The sequence below is a fragment of the Epinephelus moara genome, chromosome 24, assembly GCF_006386435.1.
Source record: "Epinephelus moara isolate mb chromosome 24, YSFRI_EMoa_1.0, whole genome shotgun sequence".
Lineage (NCBI taxonomy): Eukaryota > Metazoa > Chordata > Actinopteri > Perciformes > Serranidae > Epinephelus > Epinephelus moara.
The window spans coordinates 4,157,679-4,177,844 of NC_065529.1; the positions used below are offsets into that span (position 1 = coordinate 4,157,679).

At 40.8% G+C, this 20,166-nt stretch overlaps 1 protein-coding gene across 2 annotated transcripts in view; it reads left to right on the top strand.

Moving 5' to 3' along the window:
• Positions 1-20,166, top strand: part of LOC126386419 (protein 4.1-like) — a 109,673-nt gene that overhangs the window by 58,153 nt on the left and 31,354 nt on the right. For both annotated transcript variants that reach the window (XM_050038753.1, XM_050038754.1), the window contains exons 2-7: positions 1,433-1,571; positions 4,477-4,644; positions 12,384-12,488; positions 19,009-19,051; positions 19,269-19,344; positions 19,693-19,911. In XM_050038753.1, the coding sequence (XP_049894710.1) occupies positions 1,533-1,571; positions 4,477-4,644; positions 12,384-12,488; positions 19,009-19,051; positions 19,269-19,344; positions 19,693-19,911 (650 nt within the window). In that variant the 5' untranslated portion in view covers positions 1,433-1,532. The remainder of the gene's footprint in view (positions 1-1,432; positions 1,572-4,476; positions 4,645-12,383; positions 12,489-19,008; positions 19,052-19,268; positions 19,345-19,692; positions 19,912-20,166) is intronic.

Sequence of the window (20,166 nt, forward strand, 5' to 3'; positions counted from 1 at the left end):
GATTAAGTTTAGGAAAAATAATGGTGATGACGCACCTTTAAAAAACTAAATCAAACACTGGTCTCCTCGGGGAAAATCCTGTGTTTGTTTGACCCATCCACCAACCTATCTCCTTACATGGACTTCTGCTCATTTGTACTTCTATCTTTTTTACTCTTGTCAGATCATCGGTTGTGTGATCGCAGCCTTCCTCATTATGTGAGTTATACATGAATTGCTGGCTCATGATTACATGGGTTATATGAATTGTGGTATGTTACTTTTCGTAGGTATACTGTACATATGAACAGTGCATGAGAACAGCCTGTGTATGGTGAATATGTCACTGTTACCTGGTATGAAAGTAAATGATCATTTGTTGATGAGAAAAAAAAAAGTGAAGATTTCTCCTCACTAGTCTAGTCTATGTGAAAAGTCGCAAATAATTTCCTCCGTATCCTCAAGATCGTTGTTGTTAGCCCCCCTCTGTTTAGACGTGCTTACAGTACACACCTCTTCAAACTGACAATGCAGCGGCTCTCTATTTTCACTTCAGCTGTTGTTATTGTTCAGTCCACCCACACCTGTAACCTTCAACTGAAGGCAACAAATTCCAACTCATTTCGAGGAGAATGTAGAAATTGACAAAGTGAAGTAGAAGTCGATGAGTTAAGCTGTGGGGAAATGGCTGCATAGAAAGGGAAAAACATCACTTGAATAATGAAACAAAAGCACATAACTCAAATGCCTGCGCTACACTGTAACATTATATTTAATGTCTTTGTGTTGATACAGCCCAAACATTTCTTTTATTAGACAAATCAAAGACAACACTATGACGTGAGCCTACATACTAAAATACTGAGATATGCATTTTAGGCACTTACATAGTTCATTGCACCGTGGAGCGATACAGACTGGAGCATTACAAGCATTCATACCCACTCAGGGATGAGTGATAGCACTCTTATCAGTTTCTTGGTTTAGCACCTTTATGACTGAAGGAATTCACTGTTGATAGCTATGAGTACTGACGGTAGCGCTCATGGCCTAATTCACTAATTCATTTCTTTTTCTAATCGTCATCTCAGTGCAGGAGCTTGTCTTGCTTAAATAGATGATCATTATCTGGCTCAGTGAGGGATTTTATAATTAAAGTAAATGTCCTTGACGGCAAGGTGAATTATGTCTGTGGAAATTGTGTTGTATCAAGCTACAGCTTTCAGAATTTGTAATGAAGTTGTAGTCCTGGCGCCAGCGCCGTTATTATTTTGGGGTAAATGCATTCGTGTTCGGAATTTTTTCACAGTCTGCAGCTGCAGCTCCTTCTGTCATCTCAGCTCTTTTGATGCTGAAAGAAAGCATGCATTAACGCTTTTGACATTTTGAAGAGAGGCTCGACTCAGTTGGGACACTATTTGAAAATATTTGCTGTGTTCTTTTCTCTCCTCAGGTTGGTGTGACTTTGCTGAAGCGACAGAGGCAGGCCCTGAGTCGAAAGGGGAAGAGTGCAAGATAGGAGTCCTCCCAGACAGCAAGGGGCAGCAGCAGGCATGCAGGACTCAGCCTCGGACAGCAAGATGGCTAAACAGGTCAGCATTGCCCTGATTGCATTAATGGCTTACTGATAAAGCCACAGACTTCCCAGTGGTTGTGTGAAGTAAAAATACAGGAAACAGCTTTTAGTTTATAAGCTAAGAGCTGTAATGGGTTTCTAAAGTTTCACCAGCTATCCGTAAACCCATTATGAGGTTTGTGTATAAAATTTGTCCTCTAAGGTTTTAGTAATTGGAAGCTAGCTTCAAACTAGTGATTTACCAAACCAGGTTGCACCACTAATACTCAAGAAATATTGTAAATCATGGATGTATAAAGGGAGCTTGATACAGCATTGAAGGCAGGGACCTGTTCATTCGTATAAAAATTGCTCAGTGGTGCATGAAGCCAAAAGTGCTTAACTGCTGCTTATAAAATTATCCTTATGATCGGCACTGCTTCTGCACCATGTGGGTCATAGAGCAGGTTCACTAGAGACTTCAGGTGCACTAGAGATTTCTGCTTTTGATGTAAAGCACTTTGAATTGCCTTGTTGCCAAATTAGCTATATAAATAACTTGCTTTGCTTTGCCTTCCACCGGCTGAGCTGGCTACTTCTGGTTCAGCGCTCGGCTAATTTGAATCGGGATATAATGATTCAATAATGTGACTTTACTAGACTTTCCAAATGTTATTGGACCGAATGGTTCAAATTCTGATGAAACAAGTCATTTTGCGGGGGCAGACAACTCTTCAGAGATGTAGGTCTATGGGAAAAAGTATTTTTGGGCCACAGGACATCACATGATGATGTAATCATGTTGTTACTTTTGTTTAATGTAATTTAAAATCTTCCCATCTTACATCATTACCAAACAGCATTTGATCAAGTTTCAGGTCAGATATGTTGACCATATTCTGTATTACTCTTAAAAGGTCTAAAAGGTACAAGTTAACGTTAGTTTTGTCAGATGGTCCAGTAAACCAGTAGCAGTCTCACCTGGCAGTTGGGTGTAAATAATTAGTAATAACTAATGTCTTTGTGAGAGCTGTGTTTGTGCATGTGGTGCAACCCATTTTAATTGGAAAATAATCTTGAAACGGGCTTAAAACTAAGCTAAATTTGAACCTGCAATGAGCTGATGCAACCACCTCCCAAGCCTGTGTTTTACTGAGCTGAGAGAATCATTACACGGCAGAAAAAATAGGGTTCATTTGTTTCTATTGCCTCCTTTACAACAGGCCTTTGGGTCTTGTAGATAATGAAGATGACAGTGATTATGTTTTATCTGGATTCATTAACTCACTAGTATTTCTTCTTATTGCAACAGTTGCCTGGTTTAAAGGGGATCAAGACTTTATTCCAAAGAGTGTGAAGAGTCAAGAGTCTCTATACAGTAGCCTGTTCAAGGCGAGGGAGGGTATCACACTAGATGCCAATGTTGTTGTGTTACATGTCACTCCTCTTTTGCTTCCGGAACGCCGGCATGCTACATAAAATCGCACACTTCGTTGTTTGGTTTAGTGTAAAAAACAAAACTTGAGACTCGATACCTAAGGTATTGACTGAATTAACCCAGTACAAAGTAGTATCAAAACTCTAGTTAAACAATACCTGCTTTCCATCATTTTTGTACCCACATCGGTGGCGTAAGGTAGTTGCAGCGGGCCCCAGTGCACGCTACTGTGACGCCTAGTGCATGGTAGTTACTAGTTATAAAGCATCTACACACACCACTGGCAAATGAAAAAAAAAAGCCAAAGGAATCTTATTTAGGGAGCTTTGCTACTTTTTCCTCCTGTTAGTTTCTCCCTTGTCCTTTCTTACTGCCACCTTTATGTTCAGATCGTATCGTTTTGTCACATAATGAAATAGAGATTTTGGGCAGCAGCAAATTGCATGTTACCCAACAATCATCATTGCATACCTGCATATGACAAAATTATCAAAGAAATGATTCATTTAACTGAATAGTCTTTATTTATATATAATTCATTTTGCTAGTATTTTACAAAGAAAAGAAAAGAAAATCATGACAGAGATGGGTTTGCATTTTTAAGGGTGTATAGCCTATAGTAATTGGCACCATTTTTAATTTTATGTGAGTTCTCCTTTAACCACAGGTGTAGTTCCTAGGAGGAAATCTGAGTCATTCTCAAGTGCCCCCCCACCCAACGGGCCCTAGCGCAACCACACTGCCTGCCCTGTCTATATTTAGACTACTGACCCAGATCTAAAGGACATTTTGTATGGTTTTGCTCGGAGCCAATCACCACAGGTGTTCTTCACTTTAATTTGATGTGCGATTGGCTCACACTTTAGCGTGACAAAATGCCACTAAAATGCTTGAAAGTATGGTGGCAATTTACGCAACAGAACGCTTCCATTCACATGATGGGTATCAAATGAAGTAGGAAATAAAAAAGGGTATCAAATGAAGTACTCCATTGGCATTGGTATTACTTTAAGGGTACTGGCACTGGTACTGGTATAATAATTTTTTAAATGATAAGCACCCCTAACGGTTGATCACCTTTGTGGCAGTATGGAAATCTCTATAAAAAAAATGATATACAGGGATATCATCACTAGTGACTGCTGTGATACTGATTTCTGTTTGTTCTGTACTCTAATTAGTCTATTAACTGGGAGTCGATGCAGTATCCAGTAGATCTACATTATACTGTATGTTTTTCAGTATTTGAATTGGCAGACTTGCACAAATTGCATACAGTGCCTAAGTCCAATATCTATTAAAGTCACAATGCTGACTCTACACCATTGACTTTCTCTTAAGCCTCTACAGTATAATCAAAGAACTTAATCTTAAGGTACTGTCTTGATACTGATTCAGTTCTTCCAAGTATTTTAACTGTTTCAAATATCCACTCAGGTATCAGACAGATGAAATGTATAACTATGTCATTTGACCTTCCTTTTTTTTATACATTTATGTCAAGGAACAGAACTCCAAGCATCTGGATGAACACAGAGAAACAGATGACATGTCCGAGAAGACGTCCCCAAACAAGAACCTCAAATCTCCCCAGAAAGGCTCCAAACGACTTAAAACGGCCCCCTTCAAAGTGACCCTGCTGGACTCTGCTGAGTTCGAGGGAGAAATTGAGGTATGAAAAACAATTTGTGGTAACATGTTTTTTAGAATTAGCCTTAACATGCTTTAAGCAAACCCTTGAGAAGCAACATACTTTTTTCCCCCTTTGTAGTCATTGTCCTCTGTAGGCAGTTGTGTGTGTGTTGTATAGTTCTGCACCAAGCGGATAAAACAGCCAAAGAGAATAAAAGGGAGGGTGCCACGCTGAGAGCTCACCAGGGGGGCGAAGCCAAAGCAATGTTACACATTTCTGTAATACACACAGAAGCACAGAAATAATGCAGCATGAAAGTCTTCATTCTACAGTACATATGTATTGTCATTACTCCAGCAGTGTGAAAAAGGACATTTCTCGCTTGCTTAGAAAGGAAAGTGAAGGCATGCATAAGAAAGGAGAGAAGAGATAGATGTAAGTGCACTGCCTTAGATGAATGCACGGAGGAAAGCTCCGAGATTTTGGAGCTTTTATGACTAGCAGTAGCACTCACTTCTGGCAGGATAGGTCTATCTTTCCTCCTAAAATATCTTTTGCAGGATGGTGGTGGAAGGAAATCATCCAATTACTTGACTGTGGAGATGACTGTGCAGCATTATTTTAAGCTGTTTCTTTTTTTGGGCTCAATGTTCGATTCCACTCACTGAGACTCTCTCTAGACACCCAAATCTAAGACATGATGCGTCTGTCTGGCACTGCTGCCTCTGTACCCAAGATGACAGAGTTAAATCAGGCCAATTGGTGGCAGCCAGCCTGTGTCACAGCCAAGTAAGGGAGACGATGATGTACTGTATGTGTTCATGGGTAGTGCTTGGTGTCAGTATTAGGTGTAACCACAATTTTTTCTTAAGTATCACTGGAAATGTGTCTGTAGCATCGATTGTCAGCGTTGGCAGCTACATGTAAACAAAGCTTGGTAAGGAATACTTCGGCTTTCTTGAAGTCTTGCAATGACTTCCTGGAGTTTTGTTATCAACATGAGGTTTCCCAGGCAACCAGTGAAGATTCCAGGAAGTCATTGCTCCTAGCCAAGAGATTTTCGGCACACAACCCCACCATAAAACCACAATTTATCGTGGTTTTATGGTTTTAAGTGAATTTCCCAAAATGTTGAACACTTTTGAGAGCAGCACTGAATGCTTGCTCAGATTCTTAGGCTTGTTTTTCTGTAGACCAAATCACTGTGATGTTACACTAACAGCAGCAATCACTTCCAGGTTGATAACTGGCAACTGATTTCAACTGCAATGACATTAAAGATTTCTTTTGTCATTTTCAGCCGTAACTGTAACATTTAATAAAGATACATGGTTAAACACAGTGGTCCAGCCTACAGTATCTGACGTTTCTGTTGTGCTTATTTTGGATACTTTATTAGCATCTTTGATAAACCAAATTTACTAGCACGGAAGCTGAGCAATGTACTGCTGTGGACAGGGGCTGCAGCAAAATGTATTTTAGCCACCTTGAAAATCAACATTGGTTCAAGTGTACGCTATATTTGGAATATTTTCTCTGCCTTACCTTACACTCTTTCCAATTAACGCAGTGGTAGACCAGCAACTCATTTGTTCTGGGAAGTAAAATTACTGTTTTTGTCAGTGGGGTCTGGTGGCTTCGAGATAACAGCTTCAGTTCCTCTCGAAAAAGCTAGGTTAAGTGTGAAAATATAGTGTACACTTAAATTGAGTTTTTTAGGTTGGCCTTTTTTTGGTGGCTAAAAACTTTCATGTAGGTGACGTGATACTGTGATTCAGCTTATTCTTTGCTCAGACTGTTCTAGATGTAGCCTATATCAGGAAATTATAAAAACAGTCTCAACACAAGATCCATTTGATATCTGTTCTGGAGCTTTGAAGTGTACCACACAATCTCCTCAGCAGTTGAAGTAGCCCACTTCATCATGTCATTGAATTGCAAATGTTCAACTTTCAATTTTTCTGAGCACTTCAAGGACTTCTAGTCTAGTCTACATGTGTAAGATATATATAAATATGGAATATGTATCTGTATGTTCCCCTCACTAAGTTACCAAAAATGTATTGTCCTGGTATCAGTACTGATTTGGTATTGGCACTAAAATCTTCATTAGAAACTGAGGGTCACAGGATGTCCCTTTTGTCCAATAAAAGCCCTCAGCACAGGCAGCTAACAGGGTGATAGGAAATCTATAGTTATTACATGGTTGCAAGCCAGGTGCAGCCAAGGAGAAAATAGAAGAGCAATGTTATTATGAGCCACCCCTTAGGATACTTATGCACAAGTGCATGAAACTTTGTGTGTGTGTGTGTGTTGTGGTGTTGGGGGTAGGGCGCCTTTTATGTGCGAGTGTGTGTGGTAAGACTATCAGGAATGCTATGCTTGCACCAACCGCTCTCTCAGCATTGTGAAAACATTCAGAAATACCTTTGGGCCTTTTCTGCACCACAACAATAGTTAGCATTATGGTTATGAAAGCTTTTGTATCTTAAGTGCTCTTCCTAAATATTCGTCCGCCCTCGCAGCACTGCCAGTCATTGCCAGAGAAGGGATGCACAAAGCAGCCTCTTGTCAGCCCATGTTCTTTAAAATTCTAGTTTGGGGAGAGCCTCAGACCTCCAGGTCACTGGCAGGCTTGCTCTCACTTCCTGGCTTTAAATGCTGGGGGTGGCACTTTATGCCTGCCATATCCGAACCTCCCTCGTGCTTCCAGGAGTTGATAATAACAGTGTTGCAAGAAGGCAGGCCACACTTTGGGAAAGCTCTTCCTGGAGGAGGTGCCGCATTCATGGGTTAATTAAGTCTCTTGTCATGGATGCATGGCTGAGCCTCCCCGTGCTCCTCGGGCAGGCAAGGAGGCACCACGCCCATACCCATTTCTGTCACCCCGTTTCCTCCTCTGCTCACTGGGGTGTAATCTGCCTGACTATGCATGGTCAAGCCTGGCTGGGCCGATATGTAGAACAGGGCGATTTTGGTTGGAATTGGGTGTTTCATGCTGGTAAGTTGTCTTTTTACGTTGCCAAAATTCTCTTGGGTGTCCATTCAGGTGGCAACGCTGAGATCATTATTGTGCAGTTTAATATTTAATGGCTCCAGAGCAGAGAGCAAATAGACCGGATCACCTCAGTCATGGATTATTAAGACTCCGCAGGCTGATTTGTTTATTTAATTTTGCAGGCTGTCGCTGATGTCATACAGCATACTGTTGCTTTACATTGAAATTGCTGCTGTTAAGGAACTATACTTTCTGACACAATGAGAGCCTACACACACTTTCAAAGTATTTCTCCACCATGTGTTCACCTACAATAAGGCAAAGGTGAAACACTTTTTCAAGTTCTAGCCTTGAGATATTAAGAAACTAGACAGCAGAGGGATAATACTGCATCTGTTTCCCTGGCAACTGTTTGCTCCGTCTCCCTGTCACCTCACAAGTAGGCTCCAGGGGAGGAGGCACCATATGTGTGTGAGAGTGTAATACTATGTATGTGTGGTGCAGTGTTAGACCTAAACATTACAATTCTTTCTTGTTCTAGACAAGTGGCATATGAGCCCATGCAAGAATTGCTGATGTTAAGTCAAAATTTCATTTGTCCTAACAACCTGAATGAAAATTTTCGATAAGAGCATTCTTATGCTTGAAGCAAGCATATTTGGCTGCCAGTGCAGTGAATATCCTTTACTTAATTCAGTTATAAACCAATCAATACTTAGTACCAGGAGATTCAATTACTTAAAATCAGATTATTCCTGTTTGGAGATATCAAAACTCCATACCGGTAAGACCATTTAGAGTTTGGCGAATCAGGTTTTGAACCTATGACCTTCAAGTTGGGAGATGTGTGCCAACCACTGAACCACTATGACAATGATGTCTGCAGTACTTTGCATTCTATAACTGAATGGGATTTAAACCCTCTGATGCACTGTTGTTATTAATGGAATGTGATGGGCACTTCTTAATTACTGAAATATGGCAATGTCAATGAGTGGGTCCACCAATTTAGTCCAATCTAAAATTTCTCATGCACTATTGGATGGTCATGGTCACCAGATGATGAATCTTAATGACTTAGGTGATCCCCTGGATTTTCCTTGAAGTTTGGTTTTGAGTGAAATGTTAACCAACTGTAGAGTAGTTGCTCAAAGTTTGGCTTGCAGGCTAGTGCTGGCCCTCAGAAACATTTTGTGTGGACCCTGAACATGACATGAAATGTATGCTTTATATCTCAAAAATCCACTGTCCATTTCATTGCTTTCACTTTAAAAACCTTACATTTATTAAGCCACTCTGCGACTGCGCCCCCCTTATAAGTGTCTGTCAGGTTAGGATTGACAACTTATAGAAAGCTACTGGTCCCTAGTAACTAGTGGCACTTTGTGAGCAGAGGCGGCCTTTGGCATCAGGGGGCCCGTTTCAATACTTAATATGGGGCCCTACCACGTAAAACATAAACATAATTATGTTTGCCAGCTATGCGTCCTGCGTCCGTGACGCATTATAAGCTAAAAGAACGCAGTAAAGTCATCCATGCGTCCCAAGGACTCACATATTTTCCCATGTAAAACGATACATTGTGACCAAGTGTTAAAATCATAACCAGGGCAAGAAACCGGGACTCAGCAGAAAAGGCGAGGATTCAGGTTGGTTTGCAACAAATAAGGATATGGATACTTTATTGTCCCTTACAATCCCCTCAAATTAAATTAACAACAAATATAATGAGTGCTCTGCAGTATTTTTGTCCAGTTGTGGTCAGAGCACTCTCTCGGTCAGAGAAACGGAAATAAAAGAGAAACAACTTTCTACAGATTTGTTTTCAAAATTCAGCCAAAAAATAAAAAAATTCAAAATTCTCAACTTAAATTAACAACAAAAATAATGAGTACTCCGCGTCATTTCAGCACCATGGACAGCTCACTGCCTGCATGAAAAGACACAGACAGACGGAGGAAAAAAAGAAGGTTTCGTTCTGCAAGGTGACAGACTATTGCAATTAACCTTTTCATGACGTCGTTCCAGTGTTTTTTCTCCAGCATTTGTATTTCTTGGTATGTTTTGTCAATGGCACTGTGCGTTCTTACGCGTGTCTCCAGCTCGCGCCAGCTGTCCATGTTGGAACGGTGTGCATTTGATTTCTCATGATCCTGGAGTGTGAGAGTGAGTCGTTCCCACATTCTGAAACCCCCGTCAGTGAGACTGATTTCGCTTGCTAAATAGGGTACAGCAGAAACAGAAAACTGAATCTGATGATTTTGAACACACTAACCATGACCTGCATATTTTTTCTCCATTTTTCATCCTTATGAAATATCTGTCATTAGTAAAACGGCGCCGTGTTTGGCACTGTGGGAAGTTAAAGTCCTCTATCTGAACGGGACCTCTCCGAACAATATCGATCCGTTGGTCACTGGTAATATGCTCTGGCCAACATGCCGGGTCTGTCTCTGTGAATGGCAGTGGGACTTTCTCCCTGGCTGCAGTGCTGGTGGTGGCATCTCCCTTACCTGTCTCAGTTGTGGGACTATCATCATGTGGTGCTTCAAACGATAATGTTTGGTCATCATTATCACCAGCTGTTTCAGTAGAAAGGTCTTTATTTTTCTCCCGTATTTGTTGTTTGGCTGGCGTTATGTGAGTGGGCGGCAGCCGCTGCTGTAGTCGGTGCAGCTGTTATAGATGCAGGACCAAAGAAAGAGGTCACTTTTGGAAGACTACTCACAGCTTTCCTTTTGATGTCTGCTAGTTTTCGCTTTTCAGCACCACTCTGGTATGTGCATTTCATTTTGTAACGTTAGGGATGTTAGCTAGCTAGTTAGGTTATGGCGGGCAGTGATTTATTATTGTGTCTTCCTTGCGGCATTTATTTTTTTGTCAGTCAGTTGGAGGCCCCCTGGTGGCCGGGGCCCGTTTCAACTGAAACGGTTGAAACATAGGTAAGGCCGCCTATGTTTGTGAGTGTTGCAGGACTTACATTCTGTCATTAATGCTAGTGCTGTTAGCTCTAGTTAGCAATTTTGGTGGACAACACCAGCAGTTTTCACATTTTTATTAAAATATTTCAACATCTACTGGATAGATTTGGACAAAATTTGGTCCCAACAATTTTGGTCCCCAGAGGATGAAAGACTTTGGTGTCCCCCTGACTTTTGTTTATAACCAAATACATGCAACAGCAATTACATTCCCATTAGACTTCATTGTACTTTGTGTAGTACCAATAAGCAGATGTTAGCATGCTAACCACAGACTGTATTAATGGACCTAGCTGCCATGACATCATCCATTGGTTTTTGGAATGCCATTTTGAAGCCTTAAGTTCGGCTTATTGGATGTCGCCATCTTGATTTTTTGGAGCCAGAAGTGACCATTAAAACAAGAGGGCAGAGCTGTGGAGAAGTGAACAGTTGTCATGAATGTAGAGGCCAAAACCATTTTCTGTACCAGGCTGTATACATTTCTATTTATGATGTTAAGTTTGGCATTTTAACTTAGGGATATACTCTGTTTTGGAGTCAGCCTCAAGTGGTCATTTAGGGAACTGCAGTTATTAACACTTCTGCAATGGCTCAACTTTTTCGCCTCAGAGGTTGCCGTTGATGCTAACACACATCTTAACACCTAAGAGGGTTGAACATACTAAACATTACCTGCTAAACAACAGCATTGTTCCTGTGAGTGTGCTAGCATGCTAACATCAGCTTTTACCTCAACATACAGCCTCAGAGAGCTGTGAGCATCGCTGTTGACACTTAGTCTTGTGAATTAACCATGGATGGTGTTACTTCAGTGGTAGCCTAGTCCTTTCTTTCTCATGATGTATCTACATTATTTTATCGGTTCCCAGCACATCTGCTATCATGACTACAGATGTGCAACATGTGCTATTCTGGTTTATATTTTTGTTATGATCTGACAAGGATGAGGTTAATTGTAAGCCTATGGTGTTGGATTCTGTAACTAAATGGGATGTAAACTATCTGAAGCACTATTGTTATTAATGGGATTTGATAGGCCCTAGATAAACCAATCCATAGGCTACTCAACTCTAATTAAAGGAATATCTCATTTACTTAGTAATTTTTATATTGTATTACATTTCCCTCAGAGATATTACACTATTTGACATGAAAAATATAATTGGTTAAAACACAATCAGAGTGCCTAAATACTGAATTGTTTCCTACTCCACCTTTCTACTTTGGGACACTTCTTGTATCCAGGCTATATACCAATGATATACTGATCTCTGCCACACAGTTTAAGGCTTTTCAGCACTGTGAGCAGAAAAGTGTATTTGTGCATCCTGATGTTAAATGGTCAGAATCCACCATGAAAACTCTATGTTGAATGTGAAAACATGAACTTGTCACTTGAATGTGAATAGAAATGTTCCTGAAATGCTCACCTTGAACTCTGCCAATAGAGCAAATCTCCACCTACAGTACAAAGACCAATCTTCCCCAGCAATTCACAGTCCATTTTCACTGTCAAGTGTTTGATGCACACCGACTGTGACACAGCACCAAATGGCTGAGCTGCTTTATTGTCTGCAGAACCAGAGGACAGGGAAGCAATCTTGACAAGCACAGTTGTCTAATGGGGTCTGGTATTGATGAGCTAAGCTTTGCCCAATAAAACTGAGCAATGCCAGTAGTAGACTCTTACGCACAAATGGTATTTCAGAAATACATTACAGGATTTTTTTTTTCATTCTTCTGCATTGTTGTTGACCTTTTTACCACTTCTGTGTCATGTATGTTTGTCTTTGCAGAAACACTCCAAAGGACAGACCCTGATGGACATGGTGTGTGAGCACCTCAACTTGTTGGAGAAGGACTACTTTGGTCTGACCTTTGCCGACACAGACACCCAGAAGGTCAGTGGATTGTGTACCACGGTAACCTTGTGGGACATTTTAGTTCATGTTGCTCACAGAACAATCTGTATTCCTCTCGCTTGCTGCCTGGGTTGGCTCTCTCAGGGGTGCACTATCCATCATTCAGAGATGAATGGAAAATGGGTCTGGACAACAGACAATTGAAAAATGTATGCAGTTGGAGAAAAAATGAAAAAATGAGTCATCTTCTCTTTGCTCACATGCTCTCTTTTATGAAATTTAGTCATACAAATATTTCCCAGAGCTGCTCTGGAGGCAGAAATAATCTTATTGGTTGAGTTAAACCTCCATTTGCAGAAGCCAAGAGCTGCTGTTTATCAGGATAATTTGAAGAAGAATTTTGTCATAATGTAAGCAGGCCAGTTTACTAGCTTATCTTTAAGATATGAATATGTAACTTTTCTGCATTAAAATGTCTAAAAATGACTAGACCAATGTTAAATTTTGTGTTGAGACATATATTTACAATATCCCAAAAGTTTCCAGCAATGTTCAAACCCAGAGAAATCGGTAATTTTATTCAAGATCAATGTCTGTGTCATGTGGTTGCCGTCACCTGTTAGTCATATCCCCTTGTGCACATGCTTTAAGGATGTGGTCGTCTGCCAAATCTATCACAAATGGACTTTCTAGTTTTAAGACACATTTTTACAATACACTTTTTAGATCTTGGTTGTTTTTAACTATATGTTTTAACCGGATAAAGGATTTTAGTCATCAGATGTCTGGATCTTAAGTTATCAGAGCAGCAAGCTGAGCAAACGTTAGCGGCAGCTTAGTTCCAGCCCCTGCTGTGACAAACAGCATCAGAGAAACACTTCTTTTTAACATGAAACCAATTTATTCAGTGTTTTAACCAGTATAAATCACAGCATCTGTTTGTTTTCGAGAGGAGGAGACCTCTGCAGGTAATTTGACTCATAGTGAAAACCTCCTGAACATCTGGATCTTGAGCTATAATAAAAAAAGGTGAGCACACATTAGCTGGCGCTGGGCTAGCAATCCATCCATGACATGCCAAACAGTGCCAAAGAAACACTGATTTTTACCGTGAAACTGCTCTTTTCAGTGTTTTTACCTGCGTTAATCACCCGGGCTGTTTGTTTTGGAGAGGAGGAGACCTCTGCAGATAATTTGGCACTTGGTAAAAATCTCCTGAGCAATGACCACTGAAGCAATTTTAACCAGGAGCAACTGACTGCAGTGACATTACTGCTCCGTCTTGGTATTGTTTTGATTGAAAGACCCCTAGTGGCATAAAATTACACATTGTATGTTAAAGCCTATCCGACTAGCTGTGGGCAAGTTTTAACTTTAAAGAAGGTCTGCTAATGTAGACAGTGAAAAAAACAGTGGTCTCTGGGATACTTGCAAATGCTAAAACATAGTGTAACAGAGCACAAGTAGAGGAAAGAAAGCAAACTAACTTGGAAATGTCAGTTACGCGACAATAGCTAAATAAAGTTTGCTAACATTAGCCGCTATGAGCTACTGGTCATACCAAACCAAATAAGGCTGTAACAGCAAAACCCTATGATGTGTATTGAATTCAGCAAGGGTGAGTTTTACTGCATATGAATTCAACATTTCATTTGGGATTAATTTGTGTTATTTCTCCTTTCACTTTAACGTCTGTCAGTCTAACTTGCTAATGTAATCAGTACGGCTAAAGTGCTTTTTTTTTTTCCTGTTTTTAGTGAAAGTGTTGAGTTGGTTTCCGTATTGAAAAGCCCTCACTTGTCAGAAATGCTGTGGTTCTTTGGTTCTGTCCTCTGAGGTTTAATTATCTCTGCTTCTTATAAATGTGTACAAACATTAAACTCCAATCAGCTCACAAATCATTTTGACATTTCAAGCAGAAGGTCTGAATGTTTCCCTCTGATCCTTTTTTGCTTTTTTGGGTACACAGACCAGGCGTAATATCATATAATCAAGTAAATAACTATTTCATTCCCCAAATACGTTGTTTCCTGGACGAGCCACCAGATTGTTAGATTTCCCGATTACGCCCAGGGGATGAGGGGAGTAACAACAAATTAAACCAGGGACAAAGAATCAAGGGAACCAAAGTATAAGCAAAATAAAGGAATTTGTTAACAATAACAAAATGTTTACCATCAAATCCAGTACTATTTATACTATAGTACTAGTACTATTTATTTTATTTACTATTTTTTTTATTACTATATAACACACTCCCTCTGAACAGAGTGAAGGTTGCTGATCCTGGTACAACACCAGAAAGGTTTCACAACCAAATACACACTGTCCTTAAGCTGCCAACTGGCCCACTGGCCCATTCCAGTCAATGTTATTTCCTGTTTTTCAGTTAACATTCATTCTCAAACAAAGTATGGTTAATAGGTGGACATAATTAATTACCATGGCAACCAGATTGCCATTCTAGCATATGTTTTAGAGTGACAGCATTATTATTATGGATAGCGATAGCGGTCTCACCTGCGCATTTGCGCTGCAGGTGTAGCCAGTAAAAAAGATACAGGTCCACATTTAATGTAGCCAAAGCACAAGATAAGTTACCTAGTTTACCTGATGTTTATCGGTTTTGCTGCTCAGATGCCAAGGTGGCATGACGCTGTACCTGTGCAAGCTTGTAGCATGACATATGACCTTCAGCTTCCACTATAGTCATATGTCATCATCAAGCAACAACCTTCTTTTTTTAAATTTTGAACACAAAAACAATGTGGTTAATCAACATTGTTAGGAAATGACTACAGAAAAAGAAATACCATAAAAATGTCAAAATACACTGGAGCGGAGCTTTAAATCATCTCATCACCAATGAGTAAGTGGGCACTGGTGCGCTCAGTCAACCAAGAAGGGGAGGGCGGCACCTGGAGACACAATAGTGAAAAAGTGATGGGTCCTAGCTGTCGGCCTGCATGAGAGCTCTTTGTCAGATGTGAGTTTTGGGTTTTGATTGATGCAAGCCTCCCTTAGGGCGGGTATGTGATTGCACAACAAGCTACAGAGGCACCTCCTGCCTTTTGAAGATAGGAGAGATGACAAGACTAAGTCCATTTTAACATCTGGAGCATATCCTCTGTCACAATCATTAGCTTGTGCATACTTTGTCAGCTCACATGTTGTGACTTGACGCGTGTCTGATGGCAGAGGCTTTGGATTGAGCGTGATCTTGGGCCCATACAGACAGGTTAACTGGGGTGTTAGAGAGGTAAACAGGCTTGAAGTTCAAATATTTTCCTCTCCCTGAGTGTAGTTAAGGTTACGGCTTAGATCAATATGACAGGCTCGTCAAAGACAGACTTATCAGAGCGCAGCCTACTGTCTGGGGTCATTGATGATTGGTAGACCAAACAAGCCGGAGAATTGAAATGTCATTTAAGATGCCCTTTCTCTGTCTCAGCTGGGGAAACGAGGATTTAATCTTCGCTCTCCGGGAGAACATTTATTCCGTGTGATTGCTTTATGAGCTAAGGTTGCAAAAGCAAGAGCGGAGACTTGAAGAGTCAGTGATTAAAAGTTCTTCCTGCTCTTCTGCAGAGAAAAGCAAAGCAGCAGAGAGCGCCTTACTAATTGAGTGCTCTTTGGCCTCGGCTGATATAAGATAGATTCAGGGGGACAATAAATGCCTGCGGCTCATTAAAGTCTTTAGCAGCCTGATTAAACACTGGAGGAGTATGTGCATTTGTGCCTGTGTACATGAGTGTGTTTGTGTGTACGTGAAGGCACAGCGCAAACTGACAGGTGCTTGCAGTTTGCCCAACATGGCCACAGGATTGCACTGCGCTGTATCAACCCCCACACGCCTGATTCCACTCTGACTGATGCGAGACCAGATGCCAAAAAGACTGTCAGCATTAATAAGCAGTTGCTGCGAGGTATTCGGGTTAGTGAAGATCACCGTCAGCTGTCTGCGCCACAGGCAGCACAGAACTATATTGCATGCATCAAACACCTGTTTGTGTGTTTGTGACTGTAAGCCCAAGGATCAAAGTAACAAATTATATTAACTCCTGTTACTGTGTGTCTAAGCAAGCAGATGTTTTTTTTTTTTTTTTTTTTCTCTCGTCTTACACTTTTTCAATGAATCCTTTTTGCTGATTTGTTTCAATAAGAAACCAGAGAATGAAATGCACTGACCTTTGGTGATCCCCAGACTTTTCATCTAGTGCATCTAGTGTTCCACATTTTTATGCCTCCAGCCGTAGCCGAGGGCATTACACTTTCAGGTAGTCCATCCATCCATCCATCCATCCATCCATCCATCCATCCATCCATCCATTGTCCCATTCTTGTGAGTGTGATATCTCAAGAAGCCCTTGAGGTAATTTCCTCAAATTTGGCACAAACATCCACTTGGACTCAAGGATGAACAGATTAGATTTTGGTGGTCGAAGGTGTGAGGGAAATCTCCTCCTAAAGAAGTGACGGACTCGGTGTGAGGAATCAAGTCTCTTTAATACATGCAGCATGGAGAGAAGACGCAAGTGTTCTCTGACAACCTGCAGAATGTACAGACCTTTATACCAAACCAAAACTCTGACCCCAGGTTGCACCCATCAGCTGCACTGGCAAAGGACAGTGCTCCCCCTAATAAAAGGTTTAACAAAACAGGAAACTTCCCCCTGAGAACTATAAGGTCATGACCTCAAGATGTGGAGGATTGCCCCCCCGATAAAGATTCCTAAATAATTTCCACAAAGGTCATTGTGACCTCATGAAACACGTGTGCGGCTATTAGTCAAGAACTCATATGTTAATTATGACAAAATTTCACACAAATGTCTAACTGGATAAAATGATGAAGTGATGACATTTTATATTCAAAAGGTCAAAGGACAACTTTACTATGACATCATAATGTTCTGCAAAAACACTTTCCTGGCTGTTATTCAACGCCATAAGTCAGGAACAGAAGGGGAGACATTTGGTCAGATACCGATTTGCTGACTTTAATCCTTGGTGTCCATCTGTGCTGATTGTATAGATCTTCTGTGCTGTTGGGTTGAAGGTGTGTGTGAAGCATCCGTGCTTTAGAATATGTAGCTTCTTTGCAGCAACATCCATATTTGAAGCATGAGTCTGGACAGACACGAATGTAAACTGTAACTGAAACATGACTGGTTCACAGAGGCATTAAACTGAATTTCGCTAATTCTAGTTGTTTTTTAGTGTCATATAATATTGAATGAATTGTCACACAAATTGGCATAGGTAGATACCTATGATGCTGATAAATCCAAATGACTGTGATGATTCCCCTTATAGCATCACTAGCAGTTCAAAATGTTGACATTCCCGTTAGCCTCAACTGCATTTGTACTTAGTGCTAATTAGCAAATGTTGCCATGCCAACACACTTAACTGAGATAGTGAACATGGTAAACATTATATCTGTTAATCATCAGTATATTAGCATTTTCACTGTAAGCATGTTGTCATGCTAGCATTAGCATTTAGCTCAAAGTACTGCTGTGCCAAAGTTAGAGGTGCAATCATGTGGTTTTGATATTAGCTTTGGGAAGACTGGCTGTAGAGTTCTCCAAAATTGAAATGAAGCCAAGTTATTTTTCCAGTTAATTTTGATTTTAAGCTCACTCTTTAATTCAGATTTCTTAGCAGCTCTTAATGCAAAAAATATCCTTTTTTGTATGCAATGTTATCAAAAGTGGAAGATAGTTTTGTGTATTTGCCCAATCATTCCATTCCACTCCAAAATTTAATGGGTTTGTCCTTGGCCCATGATAAACCCTTCCACCAAGTTTCAAAGTAGTTTTCTTTGTAATCCTGCTAACAAACAGACAAGCAAACCAAAAGCATAACCTCTTTGGCGGAGGTAATAAGATAAATATGCAGTGGAGAGTCCATAGAAAAACACAAGCCTCCAGAGAGGTAAAACAGATATGATAAGCCTGGCAAAATACAATATTGACTGGGATACTAAAAAGACTGCAACCCCTATTGGGACTTCAATATGTATTAATGTCCTCTCTATAAAAAACAAACAAAAGCAAACTGAATGTAGATTTTTTAAATCTGTTACAAACTGTACAAACAATTCTAGCAGTGTAGGAGTACGTGAGGGGAGGTATTTCATTAGTCTCTTTATTGCCGTCTGTGTATTGCTGTGCCTCTAAACAGCATGATTTACAGCTTCTGTTACAAGTGAGTCAGTGTGTACTGCACCACTGATGAGATGCTCCAGCTACCAAATCAGAAATGGTGCCCCCACATGCGAAGCGGTTCACTGCACTATTGGATGTGATGAGATAACATAGGTAACTAGCTGGCAGTGGTTTTTGCAGCACAATGAAGAAACAGATGCTTGAATTAAATCTGCTCTCTGCACGTTTGAATGGCTCAGCAGGGGAGGGCTCAGTTCCTTTATTTAACCATATGGAAAGGCTTTCATTAGGAACGCTGACAGCAATTGGAGCAAAATGTGACACCGGGGTGTGCGTTAGCCATGTTTCCAGTTGTCCCTGTGTGAATTGTGCCTTCTGTCTTTCAGAACTGGCTGGATCCCTCCAAGGAGATCAAGAAGCAGATGCGCAGTGAGTGTTTTTTCTAAGTAGATGAGATGATGAATATTTTAAAATTCAATCAGTGAAATCATAAAAATGAGATTTGTTGGCTTATGAAGTGATGCAAAGTTTTGTGGTTATCTTTTGGATACATTTCCATCATTGGTTTGTAATTAAAATTATGTACTATTTTTCTTAGACAGACAGGATCGTTAATCTTCCAGCTCTCATTGTAATTTCTCCCCAGACTCTCCATGGCACTTTGCCTTCTCTGTCAAGTTCTACCCTCCAGACCCCTCCCAGCTCACTGAGGATATTACCAGGTAGAATATGTCTTTCCCACACACACTCTTACAATACCAACAGTAGTAACTCCTTTGGCTGTGCTGTCAGAGGAGAAATTACTTACACATGTCAGTTTGCAGATTTGCTTTCTTTTAAATTTTTCCTAAAGACAAGTGTTTACATAAAAATATTGCAACAATTTACATGCTGTATTTGCCCTGGTGTCAAAGCAACCCAAATCCTTCGCTCCTCTTCGAGGATTAGACCTGGAATGCTACTAACTGCCACGGATTAACTACGCTGAATACTTGTTGGAGCTTGCCTTGGTTCAGGCTTGTTTGACTGCCAACACCCTCCTCTCCTCCCCTTTTTGTCTCGTCTGACAGATACTACCTGTGTCTGCAGCTGAGGGATGACATGCTGTCAGGCCGACTGCCATGCTCGTTCGTCACTCACGCCCTCCTTGGCTCCTACACTGTTCAGGCCGAGCTGGGGGACTACGACCAGGACGACCACGGCTCAGACTATGTCGCCGACTTCCGCTTCGCCCCAAATCAGACCCGTGAGCTGGAAGAGAGGGTGATGGAGCTCCATCGAAACTACAAGTACTGGACGCAGTGTTGTTAAAATCAGACCTTCATCTATCCTCTGATGAGTTTTCTGTTGTGTCGCAACACTCCATCATGCATATGGCTGATAGATGCCGTCACATTATAGCACCATCTGTCATTGAGATGTACACAGTGCGAGTCCTGCCAGTGCGAGAACACTTTCTCAGTTACAGGGTCTTCGCCACTCAATTTGGCAATGCTTTTTGGCATATGCCCAAACATAATGCCTGGGGGGTGGATACCAGGAAT